Source organism: Carassius gibelio, chromosome B23, assembly GCF_023724105.1.
Source record: "Carassius gibelio isolate Cgi1373 ecotype wild population from Czech Republic chromosome B23, carGib1.2-hapl.c, whole genome shotgun sequence".
Lineage (NCBI taxonomy): Eukaryota > Metazoa > Chordata > Actinopteri > Cypriniformes > Cyprinidae > Carassius > Carassius gibelio.
Genome location: NC_068418.1, coordinates 15528420 through 15549393, shown reverse-complemented (window position 1 = coordinate 15549393; position 20974 = coordinate 15528420). Strand labels below are relative to the sequence as shown.

Here is a 20974-nt window from a genome sequence, read left to right as displayed (position 1 = left end):
AAATCAAATTAAACATCTAAAACATATGGCAGCTTTATTCCTGTGGTGTTTCAACAAATGCATCATTGTCAGATATGTTTGAGTCTCTAAAAGGGATCTGCGAGAAACTTACTCTGGCACCAGTGATGTTGGGAAAGACACTTTAAAAAAGCAATTTTCCAAGCTGCATAAAGCTAATTATTTAGAATAGCTTTCCTTTAATTATTAAGTTTTTTTTTTAAAAAATCTCTCTGCACATATATGATCTATAATTAGAAAAACAGAGAGAGATTTGTTATTTTGTCCTGTATTACCCCTACCTAGAAAACACGTCTTATGAAAAACATACCAAATGTTTTATAATAACGTATTGTCCCTTGAACTTACATACATTGTAGTATAGTTGTTTGAATAATATGGGACATGCTGAAAAAACACGTTGCCCAAAGTACATGCCCAAGGTTTTGCTATAGGCTACTATGGTTAAGTGATTTAACGTCTTTACCTGCTGTAGGCCATACAGAGTTGTTCAGAGTTGTCTTGAATAGATTGTGTGTTGCTTATCTTTTCATTTCATTGGGGGAAAAATGGCATCACTAGTTTATTCAAATTAAAAAGTAGCATCTACTTAAATAAAAATAATAAAAAAAATTATACAAACAACAAAACGATTATTTTATTTCACAAAAGAGTATAAAAAACCCCCCTGAAAATAGATCAGGTCTATGCCATAAAATGTTTGACCCAATACAGAGCCATTTTTGAGAAAAAGCAGCATCCACGGACAGCAGGGGTCTCTCTCTGACCAGTATCTGCTCCCTCCTGCAGTGCAGCACTGCAGATTCTCTCATTCCCATTCCTCCTTCAGCAACTCATTAATCAAATTGATTGGACCTCATCAACTTAAACAGAGATCCTCAGCTGTTTATTTCAGCAGGTCGAGGGCTGAACACCCCACTGGGGATTGTGGTGAGGTGTGTGTCCTCACAGTCAGGAGTGTGTGCAGGTTTAAAGAAGCTCTCCTTTAGGGGCTGTCCTCTGCAGTGATATGCAGTCATTGCAGACACCCACTAAGGGCTGTAATGCACCCAAGAGATGGACACCGGAGTGAACAAGAAAAGGTTAAGTATTACGTGACTTTCCCAAAACCATGAATAAAAAAATTCCAGAACAGAGAGGGGGAAATACATGTTAATATGAAAATGTATCTTTGAAAATAAATCAAGTTTACACACACACAATATGTGATTTTGTTTTTAAGATCGAATCTCAATTGTATTTCTAATGATCAAATGTGATATATATTATGATGAATTAAATAAATTAAATTAAAATCATTCTGAAAATATATTATGAATTTAAATTAGGCTTATGAAATCAAATTCTCAGAAGATAAACAACTACATTTGCTATTAATTTAATATTTGCTATTGATTAAACCACACACACACACACACACACAACTGAGAGAAATGTCAAAAATACATTCTAAGTGCTTAAATGTGAATCCATTCCGTTTATCACTGTGGTAAACACGTTTGTTAATTTTGTGCTTTAAGTGACAAGCCCCTAATATGAAACACTGAAATATATGATTGTTCTGTCCCAGCTTGCCAGTGAAACATAACGCTACACTTGTGTTCATGCCAAAATTAATGATACAAGCTTCAAAAATGACTGTTGAGCCATGTTTGCAGTTTCCACTCAATAATCTGCTGTTATGAGCCGCTCATAGGACTGGCTTGTCAGCTGACGCTGCCTCAGGGTTAGCAATACTGTACCAAGAGTTGGCATATATACAACATCCACTTCCCTCAGCTCACATAACCAATCAGCACAACATTTGCCATTGTATTCAGCTTGTGCCCTTTTCCCAGCTATCCTCGGTATAGTTCCTCTTTTTTTAACTGAAAGCAGATCTGATATCATGCTGAGATAATGGAGAAGTCGCTCTGAATCCTCACTGTAGTGAAACTGGCATAGACTGAGTCTCTTACACGGCATGTATTATCAAATATTTAGAGAAGCTCAGATACAGCTCATCTCCACTCTAAATGCATATTAGCCAACGTCAAACGAGACTCAACTGAATGTCAAGGATTGAGGGAATGTGCTGGTGCAATCATTTCATAATTTACAGATCATTACCAAGCAGATTCTCTCCATAACCTTCATGATGGGAGACGTCGCCAACTGTTTTATGGATGTGAAGCTTAAATAATAAATAAATAAATAAATAAATAAGGTCCACATTAAATTAAAATTCTGTCTTTGCAAACAAATACATGTTATCAATCTTATTGTAAATTATTCATCTTTGTATATGAACATTTTTGAATTGTTTCATTTTTAAATTTGTTTGACCTTGTAAAGTTTCACCAAAATGTCCTAGCTGAATTTTCCAGTGAAAACGACTTTGAAAAAGACTTCAAAAATCAAACTAAAAGAAAACTTCAAAAACAAAAACTAATTCAAAATATTTATGAAAACAAGAATAGTATATAAAAATAATAAAATAACAATCTAGCGGGTAATGAATCGTTTTATTGAAATAAATTGATATGTTGATAAAATCTAACTATAATACAAATTCATAACTACATAATTAATAATATACATAGTTTAAAAGGCACTTCTTCCCCATTGTGTCATATGTATTTTTAAGGCATTGTGTGAAATAACAATAAAAGTGCATGTTGCGAACTAGTGCGTGTGACTTTATACATAGAAAAGCGATGAGAAAAATACATTTGATTATGACATTAATGCATACATATACGGCAAAAGCAATCCTATACATTTTTGTACATATAAATACAACACAATACAGATAATTCTTGGTTTAAAATTAAAAATTAAATGAAATGCACAGTAATGACATTGCATTAAGAATGCTTCATTGGGAGAAAGAGGGAAGAAATCCCTTGTAAAAACACTTCACAGTACATTTGCCATTTTGGTCACTAGTTAATAAAATGCTGTATCCCTCGCTTCCCCCTGAGCTACAGATCTTATTTCTATTAAAGTGAACATGAGATATGGAAGACAGAACAGATTTGGAAGACAGAAAGCCTCCCACCAAAAGTGCTGAGCTAAACCAGTAACAGTAAGTGCGTTTGTGTTCCATGCTCTGCGGGTTTTGTGCATGTGACCGCAGTCCCCTGTAATCCGTGAAGGCGCTTGGTCAAACAAGAAAGCTAATGTAAGGCTCCGATGTAACTCCAACAACCACAACAGAGAGCTGTAAAGTCAGAGCTTTCACTCGATTCAGATAGTGTTTAATGTACTGCAGCAGATGGAGGATCCTAGAAGCTGTTACCCCTCACTGTTCTCCCTGGTTTGGGGGTTGGTGTTTTCCTCTCTGTGTGAAGGCGTATGTGCACTTGCCCTATTCTGGGACACTGAATCTGTATGCCAGTGTCTGTCCTGACCTCTGCAGCACAGCACAGCCACCAGACGTGAGCGAACTGAGGGAGTCAACAGCACAAACATGATGCAGTTCGCAGCTCCTTGAAAGCTGTTTCCAATTCCCTATTAAATACAATGAAATCAGAATAAGTGGGTTGCCGAATGCAATAAAGGCAAGTACAGATAAATGACTTTGATGAAGTATACAAATAAACTGCATGAATGGGACTTCAGGTGGAAGTAAATTAAGTTAATTTCGGGCTAACTAAGTGGAACCGGGTGACTCACATGCAAGGTGACCAGCACAGGGTTGTGTCCTGCAGGGGAGTCAGTCAGCAGGAGCAGGAAGCGGACGGTGCTCCAGATGCGGAGCATGATGAAGATGATGGGGATGAGGGTGAGCTTCCTGTCTGCCATGGAAGACAGCGAGTTAGAGACAGGGCTGCTGGTCAGGATGGGACGGTACTCGGACAGAGCTGCATGCTGAAATACATCAAGGAGAAAAGGGACATAAAAAAGGGATCAGAATTCTGTAGTCTTACAGAAAAAGTTCACCTAAATTTAAAATTCCTGCATAGAAGAAAGTCATATGGGCTGCCTGCTCTACTATTCAAAAGTTTGTGATCTATAAATGTTTTTAAATGAATAAAATTAATGGTTTTGTTCAGCAAGAGTTAATCCAGAATTAAAGAATGATCATTAAATTGTTTAAAAGTGACAGGAAGGAGAATTTTTACCATTTTTAAATGCTGTTCTCAAACTACTAACTACTATTTTCAACATTTATAATAAGAAAATGTTTCTTTACCACCAAAATCAGCATATTAGAAGGATTTCTGAAGGATCATGTGACAATGAAGACTGAAGTAATGACTGCAAAAAATTCAGCTTTGCCATTACGGGAATAAATAACATTTTAAAATGTAACCAGCTATTTTAAATTGCAGTATTTCATGTTATTATTGATTTGATTGGAAATTCCACCTTGGTGGGAATAAGATAAGGTTTGCAGAATGCAGTTGTGCTACTATGACAAGGAATGTGGACCGGTCTTTAATATTGTTTGCATAGTATTTAATTTTCTCAACAATTAACTTTATAGGGTTCCTACCCCGTTTTACCAGTTAATTCCCATAACTTATCCAAATTAATTTTAATATATATATTTTTTTTAAATGTTGCACTCACAATGTGTAGCCTTTGAAATATTTAATGGATCACCATAACTAGTAAAACCTATTGATGACCAAAACCTCCATGACCTTTTAAAACTTTATTAATATCCATGAAATTTCCAGGTCTATCACTATTTTATGATATTTCCCTGATACATTAGTTCTGGGAATTATTCCAGATATTACATGCCCGTTGCGCACATTATGAGTTTATGAAAATGTCATGCAAACCTCTGCTAAGCTGTAATGTTACGAGCCATGGTGGACTTACTGCATTGTGAATGTGTATCTTTATAAGGATGTACAGGACTGGCAGTGTGACATAGGCAATGAACTCCCAGATCTTTCCCGTGAGCAGCATCCACAGCACATGGTCTTCAGCCTGGATGTTCACCCAGCACCAGCCAACAGACACCTCAGAGGCGTCATAGCCGATCTTGTGCAGGGACAGGGCTGCCACAGTGATGGCAAGAGGAACGCCCCAGCTGAAACAAACCACAAATCACAAGATCAGAATGTAAACAGACATCCACAGGCTGCAAAACCAGACCTTCCCTTCTTACACAGACCACTCACTGTCTACAATCTTAGAGTAGCTTAAAGGATGTTTCTGAAGGCAAAATATTATAAAAATTATATAAATAATCTCCTTTCATTTCCTAAAACACTGTCATATATAGGAAATATGGATACAATCTCCTGTCTACTTGTAAATCAAATAAAAAACAAGCATGACATATGCACATGAACATTTTATTTCTGAAACATTAAGATTACATAACATTTTTTTTATTAATTTGTAAAAAGTACAAATATTCCATATCAGAACGGAAGAAATTATCTAAAAGGATTTTGTACATTTGATTGATTTGATTTAAAGAAACTACACTTTAACTAATAAATTTAATAAATACTATACAGTTAATAAACAATGTTTAACATTAAACTGAAAGATAATGTTAAAAAAACATCGCTTAATTGACATTATAAACAACCACTTTAAGTTTTAAAACGATATTTTCACCATATTATTATTAAAGTGAACAATGACTCAGTCGTTCTTAAAACGTCTGCTTTTGTTTTTCACAGAAGAAAATTCATACAGTTTTGGTAGACCACAATGGTGAGTAAATGTTTAAAGAATTTTGAATGACTATTTCTGGGGTGAACTGTTCCTTTAAGAATTTCCTGGCTGTGAAGAAACGCTTTGTAGAATTTACCTGATAAGATGAAAATACAGCACCAAGTTGTCGGCCTGTCTCTGGCTGGACCTCACAATAAAAACGTATAAGTAAATGGCAATAGCCACGGTCCAGAAGAATGAGCTGGTGTTGGCGAATGTGGAAATGGCTCCTTGCGCAATACAATCCCCAGAATCAGAGTCAAAAATCCTCAAAACTCCGTAAAAGTAAGAGAGTGCAGACAGAAGGTCAGCGACAGAAAGATACACGAGCAGTTTTCTCGGTGTAGTTCTCAGATCGTGCCATATTGCAAATGTGCATATGATTAAAAGTGACCCAAAAAACGAAAGTGCACAGGATGTCAGGATAACAACCTGTTCGTAAACATACACCTCGGTCTGGTTCGTCTCGGCCATAGTTTCTACTTCAAGACTTTAAAATCTACTAACGCCTAGTTTGTTTGTTTGTTTGTTCGTTGTTTGGTAAAGTCGAGTCGTATTTAAAGTATCGAATCCACTTTTAACCCGAAGAGATTTCCAGTCCACTTTTCCCTTGACAGAGCATTACCTTGAAAAACAGGACGGGCTTTAAGATCCAGAGGCTTAACGAGAGCCAGTCCAACAGCCTCTTCAAAACTGCTGAGGCAGTGAAACAATGTCTTGAAAATAACAAATCAAAACTTGTAGAATTTCGCGTCAATATTTGTTACTATATAGCCCACTAAACGTGTGTTTTTGTCATAAAACAGACTAAACGTGTGGCCAACCTTGAAATCTAAGCTAACGAACTCAAGAACTTTGTTTTTGAGTTTAACAGTTTGAGAAGGTTAAGTCACTAGTATTAGAGAGTGATTCATCAAGTGAATCCTTTGATTCAAAACACTAAAAAGATTCATACAGAATCATTTACTATAATGACTCTTTCTGCTGGTTTCAACGTCACGCAAGTAGACGGGGACATGAACCATTCACAAGGCTGAAAAGAGACTCCAGAAAGAAAGTAAATTCTCACAAACGACAGTAAATAGGATTTATATATATCACGGGAACATTTGAATTTCACATAAAATATTCACGAACTTCTAATAAACACCAGTAGCCTACTAACGAATATTAACAATGGTTTTATTATAGTAAAATTGTAGGAACCATGTTTTTGGCATATTGACCACCATTTGTATAACCACAGTTTTACTACAAATCCCGTGGTTAAACTATTAATGTTGCAAAACCATGGTTAATTTGTGGTTACTATGGTTTAACTAAAAGGTTGTTATTTATTTATCTATCTATTTATTTATTGTAATAAAACCATGGTTATTTTTTGTGAGATTACAAACATAATTTTTTCTTTAGAACGTATATCATTTTCAACAAAATGTCATTCACCCGGAAATATTATTAGATGTTGGAACTGTGTTCCAACATTCCAAATGGAACTGAGAGAGTTTGGTAAAAGTATGTGTGCAAGCAATGCGCCATTGCAAATGTGCCTGCAATTATTGACAATTAAATACATGAAATAACTATAATACGCCATTAGATGGCGCAATGTGAACTTCCATCAAGCTTTAAGATCTTGGTCTCTTTTCTTTTAACCTCTTTATATCGTTATTTTTTTATCTATCATAATGAAAATTTTTGGAGAGAGATGGTGTTTTTGTAAAATAAATAAATAAATAATATTTCGTCTTATTGTGGATTTCTATAATTTAGGCCAGGATTAATTTTAGATAAATGCATCTCCTTTTATCACACTGTCACCAGGAGAGCAGTAATGTTTTCTTAGAATACTGCTTCCTGGAGTACTGCAGCATTCTGTCCCAATGTGGTGCATCGTTTTATTTCAGGCAGAGAGGAGGAAAGTGGAGAAGAGAAAAAAAATCAATGCTTTGCTTGATCCTCCATTTAAGGCAACCTATAGTTTTCTTCCCATCGCCTCTGTGAGCTGTGCATGCAGAGTGCTATTTAGAGGAATTTCACTTTCTTATTCTCATTACTCCATGTGAGTTTAACAATTTCAAAAAGTGCAGGTTTTTTTTTTTTTTTTTTTTTGCTCTCAAAGATACTCTTATGCTTGACAGACATCACCAACATAAATATGCCACAAATGGGGAATCCTTTTATTTTAACTGTGTTGAATCATATAGAAAGTAAAGAAAGTGAAAGTTGTGACATTTTGCCAAGTATGGTAACCCATACTCTGAATTGGTGCTCTGAATTTAACCCATCCAAGTGCAAACACACACACCATGAACACACAGTGGACAGTCATTTTTGCTCCAGTGCCTAGGGAGCAATATATATTTTAATATATTTTATTATGTATTGTTATATATTTTATTGTATTCTATGCTGTGTAATTTAATGTAAAATATAATTGAGAAGGACTAAGTAAAAAAATCTGTTTTGCATACTGATATATTCAAGTTCAGTTTGAGTCTATCACAGATAATATAAATTAAACTCCAGAGCCACTGACATAACACAATTCAGACTCAAGAGATAAACTACAATAAAATGCAAAGTACCATAAGTTACTATACAACTGAAACAACGATTGTTGGGAGTTGGGCATTTATCATGGATATTGTTTTGTGCATAACATTTTTTATTGACACCGTCTGTTAAGATCCAGTCTAGTAAGTGGCCTACAGGACAAATATTCAAACACTTTATTTGGATTAATTTGCTATAATTGCTCCTCTCTCACTCTCTATACGTACACACACACACACACACACGTGGTGTTTAACATACCTTTTAAATTAACATTAATGTTTGTGATATTAAGTTACACTCCATTTCACAGTATTAAAATCACACTTTAAGGTTATGATTAAAACATTTGCTTTACTACATTGTGAAAGACCTCACTAAACTGATTTCCAGGTTTCTGGACAAGTTCAAACTTACTGCCACACTAATGTGATTACATCAAAACCTCAGGTGAGTTACAGGCATTTCGTTCACCTGAATAAACTGCTCTTTTGAAGATCAACAACCGAAACCCAACCACTAATCAAATTAATCAAGTTAAAACTGCTTTAAAGACTAAACATACATCAGAAATAGTGAAATAACACAACATGACAATAATTTTTGTTTGTTTTTATTGTTATTTGGATAAAAAAAATGCATTTATATAGAATTTTTATATATTTTGTTAGAGATCATTTTTAAAATGAATATTGATACAAAAATATTACAAAAAATTACAAAATATTTTTTTTTAAATGAAGTGAATTTTATACATAACTTTCTTTCACTTATACATTCTCTCTATTTTTAGTGTGTAAGTGAAAAGTAAATGAGTAGAATTTTTGGTTTATCATATGATTAATGTTTTGGTCCTTCATCAAACTTATACATAAACACATCACAGCACAGTACTAATATGTCATCAGATTGTAAGCTAAATATAGGCCAAGTATAAACAGGCCAAGTCATACCAATACCGAAACTGTGAAATCTGGTCAGCTGATATTCACAATAACACTGAATGATTCACTCCTGATCTCATGGAAGAAGAAAGAAAGGGAACAGACCGATCTAAACTATGACAGCAATGTCATAGAAAATAAGAGAAAACATACATGAACCAATCTTTCACTTGAAACACTCAAGTCACTGTACGTGTTTAAGCAGCGGTGCCAATAAACAAAAGCTGACACTCACAATTAGAAGAAGAATGAATGGGTAGAGAAGCTTGATAATGAGCACAGACTGAGGTTTCTCTTTTCTTGTCTCTCTCCAGCCTCTGAGTGCGGGTGGGTTCCTCGGATGGATGGGCCTCCCAAGGTGACGAGTTTCTGCGGCAGTATACTTGCTGATTGCTTCGTTCTCACTCCACACAACAACCAGCTAAGACACTGCCAGAGAACCACTCACAGCAGCGGCCCTCATCCCTCACTCGCTCTCTTCCCTTCCATCACCATCAGCTGTCGGTGACTGTAGACGCTTCCAGTATATGACTCTGCCGTCTCCTGCAGGTCAGCTCTGGACACTTTAATACTCTGCTCATGGAATGTCCACAGTACCTGTATGACAGCCAGGGACAGAGGTAGATTTCCCCTGAAAGAATAAGCCTTTGTTCTGCTTTTGCTTTCCAAGAAAAGACGGTAGGTGAGAGGTTTCCTGAAAACACAGAAAACATCAAGTACTTCCAGTTTATTACACCTCACCACCACTGCATGCGAAAACAGAACTGTGTGACATAACACAGGGAATGACAGCATTAACATTTCAGAAAACTATTTTATCAGTCAGTATTTTTTTTTTCGGTATTAGGTTACTAATACTGCATTTATTTGATTACAAAATACAGTACAAACAAATGGAATATTGTGAAATATTTTCTAATAACTTTTCAGTTTTCATACAATTTGTCTTTTTTTCTGTAATCACAAAGCTGAATTTTCAGCAGCCATTACTTCAGTCTTCAGTGTCACACAATCCTTCAGAAATTATTTTAATTTGATTCTCTCAAGAAACATTTCTGATTATTATCAGTGTTGAAAACAGTTGTGGTCATTACTGTTTATGTGGAAACTCCTTAATTTATTTGGACTAAAAATCTTCTGTAACATTATAAATGTCTTTACTGTTACATTTAATCAATTGAATGCATCCTTGCTAAATAAAAGTTTTATTTTTATACAGAAAAAAAATGTGCTGAACCCAAACTTTTAAAAGGTTAGGGTTAGGTTGCAATAATGCATTTTTAATAGCATAAAGTGAGGGAAGATTATGCTTAAAACACACATAAATACGTTTAAAATAATTTTAAAACTGTCTAAAATGTCTTTTTATATAACATTTTTTTTTCTTTTTAAACCTAAGTACAAAGGGACAATGACGTCTGTATAACTGATGATAGAAAGTACCCAAAGAAATCACAGTTCTCATATGACGCCATTTCATCATAACTGCATGACACACAAAGGCATAAACTTCCAGGTTAGCTTTTAACAATAACCTTTGACAGAACCCAAAACACTTACCTTTAATAATCACAAGATAGGTGAAAACACACCCTGTGGATACACTGACGTAGCGCTTTCTCTACACTTTACGACAGTAGCGCTAACTTGCTAAGGCTTCCTCCAATGTAAACAAGCCTCTAAAGCTTACATCTGAAAGAGAAATACCGAACTCTTACAAAGTTCAGTTTGAGAGGCCGCCACACCTCAGGGAGGGGAGAGCACACCTTCCTTTATTACTTATACGAACTATGCTCAACCCTCTACACCGCAAATAGAGCCGTGACTCACTTATTCTCAAATAAACGTCGAATTTAGGTTCATGGGTTTAGCCTATATTTGCCTGTAAGAAACTGAGAGAACGGATGTGTGTGAAAGAGCACAAGCGTGCCATATGTTTATGAGTGCGATGACGGGGGTAGGTCCGGTCTTGATTTGTTGTTCACCTACACAAGCAGTAGGAAGGCCCTATCTGTTGGTATTCCCCACAGTGCAGCTATTTTGGGCAGGCAGCCTCTCTCCTAAGGGCTCTGTCAGAGAAGAAGGGCCTCTGCTCACTTAACAAGAAGACTTAAAAGAGAGTGGGAGAGAGTTAGCGTGTGCGTGGGAGAGCGGAAGAGTGAGGAAGAGAACGTGGAGGCACAATTAAAGAGAAATAAAAAGTGAAAGAGAGAAAGAAAGTGCTGAAAAAATGCTGCAGAGGACAGTAAAAAAAGATCAGGTTTTTCAAATGTGCTAGAAGCGCTTGCAGCATTAGCTGTGCGTCACACCAGGCTTAGTCACTGTCATCAGATGCCTGAATTCCCATACTGAAGCAATAAGGGGCACTGTGACCCAGCTGTTTTGTTCTTCTTCTGCAGTACAGTATGGTGACAAGTTATGGCATGTAATAAAAGCATGAGCTCAACAGGTTGAGGTCAAGAGAGGGCGAAGAAGCGCATGTGATATTATCTTTGTTCCTCGCTCTTCGGTCTGAGCGAGAGGCACCAGTGAAGCCTTTTACAGCAGCTGCTGACACAATATTCCATTGCGTCCTCTACGTTATCTGAGTCTGAGCAAACACACCTGTAATTATGAGACTCTTTTAGCCTGCGCTGACTGCTACAGTACCTCACATGACTGCTGACATCACCGTGGGGGGGGGGGGGGGGGGTTCCTAGAAAAAAACTTTAAGCAGCTCCCTTCGCTTTTACATTTTACCCCATAGCTAACAAACCAAGAAATGAGTAGTGAGACTGGTTTACAAGGAAAAACAAACATTAAATGGAAAGTTTCTCACTGAGTGTATAGAACTAAAAGCCACATTTTTTAAAATTAATTTTATAAATCAGTATTTTATAAACCATATTATTTTTTTCATATTTATATTAAAATAAACACTTTTCTAAAACACTGATACAAATGTTATATACATATTATTTCATTTTAATATTTATAGCATATAACAACACATAACTATATATAAAATATATAATAAAATCAATATAAAATATAAATGTGTATGTTTATTGTTTTTTTTTAAGTTTTGAAGCATGCATTTTATCAAACAGTATTAGATTGAAGCTTAAAAAAATATAGATCAACAATATACACTTATATATAAAATATATATAATAATTTTAAGTGTGCATTACATTTTGTTAGATTAACAAGAAACAATTATACAGTATGTAACAAGCCCTATACAAAGTTTTTTAAATAACTGTACTGACACACACACACACAAAAAACCCATAACGCAATTTTTAACAAGCCTTATGCAAATACCTTCTGCAGGGTTGTTTCTTAAGTAATTTTAAGAATTTATATTAAATATTTGAAGAGTTCATGTGCAAAAAGCCTCTAAGTGCCATCTGAAAGTTTCTTCTAAAGTGAGCTTTTTTTTTCTCAGGCTCCTATGTTTATGTTCAGTTTTATTTTCACTTTAATGGTAATGAAAAGAACCTGTTCATTGTCATTAAAGTGAAATTACTGAACCAACACATAAGAGCCTGAGAAACATTGTCATTTTAGAAGAACATTTCAGGTGAACTCTTCAATTGAACTAAAACTACAACCGAAATACTGATGAACTTTTGTGTGTGTGTGTGTGTGTGTGTGTGTGTGTGTGTGTGTGTGTGTGTGTATGTGTGAAGTGTATAACCCATCAGACTGTACATCAGAATTTCTGTTTGTCTGAGACGTGACAACCTGTCGGTCCTGCTTGGCTGGCTTTTTAGATCCTAGACGTGTATATTATGTCAGAGTGTTGGTGTTTAGTGCGATATAACATGATGCACGCTAAATGACATCTCCAACATTGGTACATATTATCAGATTAAAGGCTTTGAATTCTGTCAGCCAAAAGTATCATTAGACCACATCTGAAGGCTGCTTTGAGGAAATCTGATCGGCTCTTTGGACAGACAAACATAACACACACACACCCATGAATGAGCACACAGCTGTCTGATGGTCTTTAGAAACAGAAGAACACCGCCACATTTGTGCCACCCAAATCAGCACAGATGCAGAAAATCATTATTTCCCATGCAGTGCCTTGTGAACACATTCAGACCCCCACTTGCCCACACACACACACTCATATACAAACACACGCCTCTTGATCTGGTTTCTGCTGCAGTTGCTAAATTGCAGTGTTGTGTCCCTGTGTCTGTCTCGTGAGGCCGAAGGCTTGCTGAGACCACATGATGGCAGGAATTCCTGACTGCTTTGGGCCTGATGTAATCGCTAATACAGGCTTTCAGGAAGCAGGGGAAAAACACACGCGCATACACACACACCTGCCAGCTGGCAATGTCGTGAGCCAGTATATCTCTGACGCACATCAGTACCAAGATACACAGGTGCTGCATTAACTGACAGATCACATTTATGCGTTTATGGGTCACAAAGTTTGCAGGTTTAAATCTGAATGCCTAATCAATTTGAAAAAATTTAAATTAAATGGATTGAAACCAGTAGATAGGCATCTAATGTATGTAGCATCTCTTAAAGGGATAGTTCACCCAAAAATGAAAATTGTCATGATTTATTGTTTTAATTTAAAGCATCCACAAAAAACATATTTCGAAGAATGTTAGCACCCACTGTTTAGACAAAAACACTGAGACATTTCTCCAAATATCTTCTGTTGTGTTTCACAGAAAGTCATATGCTTTTTTGAATTTTCATTTTGAGTGAACTGTCCCTTTAAATGGGCATTTCCCCTCTAAAACCTAGTCTTTTCTATAATTTTGGGCAATATATGTATTAGATATTAGTAGTTAGTACTGAATATATGTATTAGATATTAGTAATTAGTACTGAAAGTAATCTCAAAAAGATGAATCTATATCAACAAGGACAGTTAAAAAATATAAAATAACTAGGACCAGACACTCACCTTACTGCTGACACAGGGTCTCTCATCTTCTCCAGAACATCTGGATACATTTCTGTAAAAGAAGCACTTTGTTTTGAACACCATCGGCACAGTTGTTTTCTTGGCCTCTTTCTCCCACGGTTGTGTCACTCTGTCTATAGAACAGCAGTCATTTCATTCCTCAGACTTAATCATCTTAAAGAGAAAGTACTGCTAAATGTCACTGAGCAAAACTTCTCAAGTTTGTTCCTTTATTCGGCTAATTACATTATTACTGTGAGAGTAAGTTCCCCTGTGATTTTAGTAGTAGTTATTACTTTAGTGTTAGAAGAAATAATATATAAACAGAATATTGGAAAATTAAACAGTGTAGCTCACTGGAGACCACAGTCGATAAATACAGTTAAATAAATAAAAAACTCAAATTAATTTTACCACTACTCTGCAATCCTTTTTCATGTTTTACCTTTTAGAGAGAATATTCTTTTTTAAACTATGTCAAATACACTCAACATTTTTGTCACATTTAGTTGCATTTTTGCCCTGAGCCTTGATAAAGTAAAGTCACCCAAAAATGAAAATCTTATGTTTATCTGCTTACCCCCAGGTCATCCAAGATGTTTTAGAAAACCGTTGCAGTCTGCAAGACTTACAATGGAGGTGGATGGAATCACGGCTAAAAATACAATAAAACAAACAAACAAAAAAACATACACAAACAAAACCAAATTAAACGCTGTGGCTCGTGACGATACATTAATCTGTAAAGAGACAAAACGGTTGGTCTGCGCAAAAAACACAGTTTTAGTGTATGTTTTAGCCGTGATTCCCCCATTGCTCTGAAGAAACAAAGTTTCATCTTGGATGCCCTGGGGGTAAGCAGATAAACATCAACTTTTCCTTTTTGGGTGAACTATCCCTTTAAGTTCTGACACTGGCTATTATTTCAGAAAAAGAGTGCTGAAAAATAGGCAAAAATTTTCATAGACATGATAAGGACTCTATGTCACTATCCAGCAGTAGTGAAAACCAAAATCCTTAAATAAAAGAAGAGACCAGGAAAACCAGAAAAAGTCATAGGGGACTGACAGGTGAAAAACAGTTTTTTTTTTTTTACCAAAAAAGCTAGAACCTGAAGTCTTTGAAAAGCTATATGGGGAGACAAAGTGCAAACATTGCATTCCTAAACAATATCACTTCACCCAAGAGGCTGTTGATCAATGCAAGCTCTATTTGTAGAGCTAGAAAGCATTAATAATTCACACAGCCCACCTTTCAGCCAGTGAAATACATTACTATCAGCACAGTGATGCTTCTGGCAACAGCAGCGGGGCTTGTGAGTTAACCACTGGTTCATGGAAGTAACCACCAAACAAATGTACAGCCGTCAGACAGTCCATAAAACAAGACTGGCAAACCCTCTCACCTTTTGTCTCTCTCCGGGGTCATGCCATCAGAGGATTGATTAGCTGAGGTGAAGTCAGGGATCTTCCAGAGAAGGGATATCCCTGTCGAGACTGTTTAATCAAAGACAAAAAACACATACCTTTATACAGTCTGCTATACAATCAGTTTATATGTGTGTTTGGACAACACAAAAGACTGAGTCACAAAGAGGTCTGTGATTCTTCCATTGCTATAGATCGATTTTCTCTATTTTTAAGGTCAGCAGTATTTGTTCACGGATGGAGGCTGGAGCACCAGAGCTGATGAGTACAGGGTTATTGAACAGTTTATCAATAATATCTCTGAAAATCAGCTTACATTTAGACACAGAGGCAGAAAGAATGTGACTCTTAAAGAAATGAATTAATGGCAAAGCTTGGCTTTTGACAATGACAAAGTTTGAGGGGTCAAATGACTAATATAGCAGTTTAAATTTAGCAGCTCATAAATTAAAATAAACCTCTTTTGTGTAACACTGCAAAATAATCTTTTGTATTTTATCTTATATTTTATTTCAAATATTAAAAAAATATTTCTATAGAAATTTGTTTGACCCCATCAGCGAATATATTTTTTCTTCTTCACATTTTAAGTATACACTTCTCTGCATTTCATCATGCTTACACTTAAAACGAAAGAAATTGCAGATGACATTAGAGAAATTTTTCTTAATTATTACTTAATTCAAGATGTATTTTCTAAAAACAAGTTTTGTTATATCATGCAGTTTTGGTTCTCCTGTTTAAGATGTTAATATGTTTTTAAAGTAAAAAAAAAAAAAAACCTGATTTTATAGCCATTTTATCTAATAAAAGAAAAATATTTTTAATTAAAATATTAATTTAACATTTAAAAATATATTTTTAAACTATTTATATATAAAAGGATGTCTCGTTTTCCGTTTCATTGACCCCACTGGCAAGTAGTTTTTTCTCACTTGATAAAAAAAACATCACAAAATGTTGTTAGATTTATGCTAAAACAATAAATGGCATTAGAAAAATCTACTCAATTCAAAATATGTTCTATAAAAAAAAACAAGTCTTATCTCATGCAGTTTCTCATGTTTAAGATGTTTATTAATAATAATAAAAAATACAGATTAAGAAACGAATTTAATGCAGTGTAATGATGTACATTTAAGTGCAATGTGATCATAAAATAGCAAAAAAAAAAAGTTTTTGACTAAAAGCACTATTCTTACACCAGCTACACCTGAGGAGTGACACACTTACTTCTCAGTTCAGTCTGTCCCAGTATCTATTCAGTTCAGTATAGTCTCCAGTCGACAGTATTGCAGTTGTCTCTTTCACTGGTCAATTGGATGAAAACGCAAATAGAGTTGCTGGTGCTGACCACAAGCCTCAACTCCCTCCTGACAAGCCAGTACAAGTCAAGGCATGTTCTTGTTGCTCTGCACAGCGCCCTCTGCTCTAGGGCTTCAGCAGCAAAAACTGGAGGAGGAGCAAAGAGAGAAGACTTAGCATCAGAGGTGACATTACAAATCAGAGATACCTGTCTCTCAGAGGTCACTGTACTGTCTTTACACGCAGTAGCATGTTCAGACAGTCCCTGCGCAACAGAACAGTTGATGAATAAGTGACTCAGACAGGCTGTGTTACGTACAGACATGATGAAAGAACACAATTATGCCAGTCAAGAATATTTAGTAACATGATGGGCAATATTTACAGTGTTAATCTACTATATTTAATTCACGTGGACAATTATTTGAGTGCACAAGCATTTCAACCCATTTACACAAGTGGGAAAGTAAATGAGTAAAGTTCTGAGTGTAGCATAAGTGTACACAAGAATAATATTTGCCTCATTAAAAGTTGAATGGTAATATTTTACTCCATATGATATATATATATATATATATATATATATATATATATATATATATATATATATTTTTTTTTTTTTTTGTACGTATTAACATATCTATTAAAACTCCCAAAAACTTGTACAACTTTTCAGAAGTGAATGTCTTACAAACTGTAGAGGAGTACAGTAGAGGAGATCTGTTTTTGTCAATGATATGCAGTAAGTTCAAGTGGTTCCCTGAGGAAGATTTTAAGGGACCCTACACTGCTCCCCCTAGTGGCACAATCATACTGCACCAAAGTTAAAATTAAAGGTCTGTACTTTTCTACAAATAAAATAAATAAATTATATATATATATATATATATATATATATATATATATATATATATATATATATATATATATATATATATATATATATATTAAAAGATGTATATTAGTAAAAAATACAATCTGTAACAATAATCTCTATGAAAAATGTAAATGTATAATGCATTTTTAGCAAATTTTTTTTTTCACAATTATAAATTATATAAAAATAAAATAATGTACGTATTTAAACTAATTTGCACATAATAAGGATAACAATAATTTCTATTAATAATGCATTAAAAAAAAGATTGAAAAAGATAGCGTATTTTAAATATTTAAAACATTTTAGGCTAATTTACAAAAATCTAACCTTCATGCATCGCTTAATCAAATTATCAAATTTTCACCGATCATTTTTACACAAATATTTACACTTACCCGAATCCTTAGTGGAATACGCATCGACACAAATGATTTCTCAGATATAAGCCAGCACTATTTATGTAGCAATTAAACACAGACCCTTAATTAAAGTGAGGCACCAGAGCAGCAACGCAGAGAGCACAGCACTCTAGAGAAACTTCATCAGCAGGCAGAGTTGCAGTGCAGCCGCACAGCTCAGCTCCACAGCAAATGTAACACTGTGGCCTCTCTCTCTCTCTCTCTCTCTCTCTCTCTCTCTCTCTGCAGTCTGGTCCACTGTGTGTTACAGTACTAGGACTGCACTTCACTGGATTGCAGCAGTCCAAGAATGATGACCTTACCAATAAAAACAACACAGTCACAAATGCCAGCGTTTCCATTTCCATCAGCACACACTGTCCTGTGGCTCACCTTCATCCTTCTCATTTACCCCTCTTCTGATTGTTTTGCCCCATTCTGATTTGTCCATTTTGTTCTTTTCATCCTTGACATGTACTGAACCTATTGGTTTAGTGTGTCAGAGCTGATATCTATAAAACACACATGCTGCAGTGGCTATTAAGAGGGTGCTCAATGGCCTCCTCTCTGCTTCATTGGGGCCTTGTTTTATTTGAGTCATCAGAAAAATCCCTTCATGAACCTGAAATTTTCTACAACACCACACTAATTAGTTGGCAGATTAGTAGCTTGGCGGATGCCACTGAAATAAAGGAAATCCCTAAACATTGTGCGCAAATATACTTGCAATACTATGAGAGGTTGGAGGGCAAGCATTGAATCCTTACTCCAGCAAGATCAAAGCTTGCTGCATTGATTACATCATCGGAACTAAAGCACTACTACGGGACAATGCACCATTGGGTTGGGGGGGGGGGGGGGGGGGGGGTTAAGGTTCGGTGGGGGGAGGTGGTGGTGTAAGCAGGCTAATCTAGCTGTTCTGTCTTTTCTCTCTCTCACTCATCCTGTCAGGAGGGCATATCCACAATCCGGGCTGCCAAACTCAAGACAAGAGCGAAAGACTTTTGTAACATCTCTCCGTTAACTTGCTTTCTCCTTTTCTTTCTCACATCATCCACGTGACCGTGTAGCTGCCTGTCTTTCTTGCTGCTGCAGCTGCTGCCACGTCTTGGCAGTACTGCAGGAACTGTGCTGCAGGACACTGCAGGGTATCCGCTCTCTCTCTCTCTCTCGTTCCTCCTCTCAATCTGTAACTTTTCACGAGGTGAAGGTGATCAACAAAAAGTAGCCATTTTGGAGGGAAAACAGTAAGGTTTGTACGTTCACGTCTTTCTGTACCTCAATACTGATCTCTGGAGAGCATGGGGGAGGAGGAGTAAGAGGAGATGGGAGGATGGGTGTTAAGAACATCAGGTGAGTGCGGCAATACGCTTTTTGGCTAAGCAGCGATCTCCTCCCCCCCACCCCCCTTTGGTGAGCACCAAGAGAAACTGCAGTTTCTGCTAATGATGTCAGGCAGCGGATCTGACAGTGATATAGCACTCCTTGCATTCCTGCTGTATACAGATCTAGTCCTGCCTTATAGCTTGCAATGTACGCAACAGCGGCCGTTCTTCAATGTTCAGTGGGGATGGAAAGGCTATGCGCGTAACCTGAGTTGAACTCATCATCGCCGGGTTCGTGTGCTGGTTATGAGCGCTCATTCAACTTTCAACCTACACAAATCGCTAAAGTGTGATGACAAAACCTTATTACATTTCAAAGCAATAGGCACTTAAACATAAACGTTATGCTCCAATGCCCATTCACTTATGTATGTAGGTAGTCAAACTGGAACCAACAAGAGTTGCAACAAAGTCTTAAAAATATGGCGCATGTTCAAGTATATAAGTAGTATCTATAGTTGAATAGAAAGCAAGCTGAAGCAGAAAAAGACCTGCAGTTTAAGAGTTATGAGTCCCCCCGATGCTTTATTTCAGTTACTCTCTCTCATTCTCGAATGGGACGGTTAGCAAGAGTGCTGCAATGTCCAACTGAGAGTGTGAAACACACACGTTCATAAACACTTGAAGCTGAGAATCTCAGGCACCTGACTAAACCATCCTGTCAAAAGCTTCTGTCCGAGTGTCCTTAGGAGTCTATGGTGGTGACAGTTGCTAGCTGACACATGCTCCATCCTCCCCAGGCCGTCCTAAAACGTTACTTCCACTTTTCCATCTGCTGCAAGCTTTTTAACGCTTTCCCTTCCTGGCATTCTGGATGCACGACAAACTGCAGCTTCAGTACTTCAAGCTAGACAACACAGCAAAAAATACAGCACCCTGAAGCTGAATAGGTCTGGCCTACTTGTTTTATTTATGTCTGCAGGCGTCAGTTCTGTACTAATCCTAATTCAAACTAGTGCATCTATTCTTCCTTTGCTAAGTGCTCTTGCTGGCTGGAATCCCGCATGTGCCTGTGTGTGCTTAAGTTGATAAGTAAGACCGACCGGAATTGTTAGGGAGATATTAAGTATTAGTAGCCTGACTGGAGAAGATCACTCATCATGTAGGTCAATGCAAACGGGTCCTTTCAGACCTCTGAGCAGGTCAGTGAATAATTCTGCAATCGGAGAGAAACATCCCACAAAGCTGAACCCCCGTGTACGGGTGAAAAGTTCGACATGCATCCTCTATCCCTGTAGGGAAAGACAAACTTCCACATACTCACTCAGCCTCCACTCACCTCCGGGTCTTGCAGGGATGATGCACATGCAGTCGTGTCTTCTTCTCCGGTGGTGTAAAGTTGACTGCAGCATTGCCTGCTGAATGGAATGACATTGTCCGCTTTCTCTCTCTGCCGTATTCTCTGTCTCTCTCTCTCTCTCTCTTTTTCTATCTCTTGCTCCCCCTCCTCCCTTCTGCGCGCTCACTGCC

General features: G+C 36.6%; 1 protein-coding gene and 1 long non-coding RNA gene across 2 annotated transcripts; both read right to left on the bottom strand.

The window, feature by feature from the left end:
* Window positions 1-2503: 2503 nt before the first annotated feature.
* gpr157 (G protein-coupled receptor 157) lies at window positions 2504-6616 on the bottom strand. Its single transcript, XM_052593446.1, has 4 exons — window positions 5783-6616; window positions 4834-5047; window positions 3676-3870; window positions 2504-3510 (listed from the first exon to the last, which is right to left on the bottom strand). The coding sequence occupies exons 1-4, from the start codon at window positions 6157-6159 to the stop codon at window positions 3295-3297; spliced, it is 1002 nt and encodes a 333-aa protein (XP_052449406.1). The 5' UTR covers window positions 6160-6616; the 3' UTR covers window positions 2504-3294.
* Window positions 6617-8852: 2236 nt separating this feature from the next.
* Window positions 8853-16984, bottom strand: LOC128011253 (uncharacterized). Its single transcript, XR_008182514.1, has 4 exons — window positions 16770-16984; window positions 15515-15605; window positions 14110-14161; window positions 8853-9879 (listed from the first exon to the last, which is right to left on the bottom strand). It is a non-coding gene; the product is annotated as an uncharacterized LOC128011253 (long non-coding RNA).
* Between the last annotated feature and the right edge of the window lie 3990 nt (window positions 16985-20974).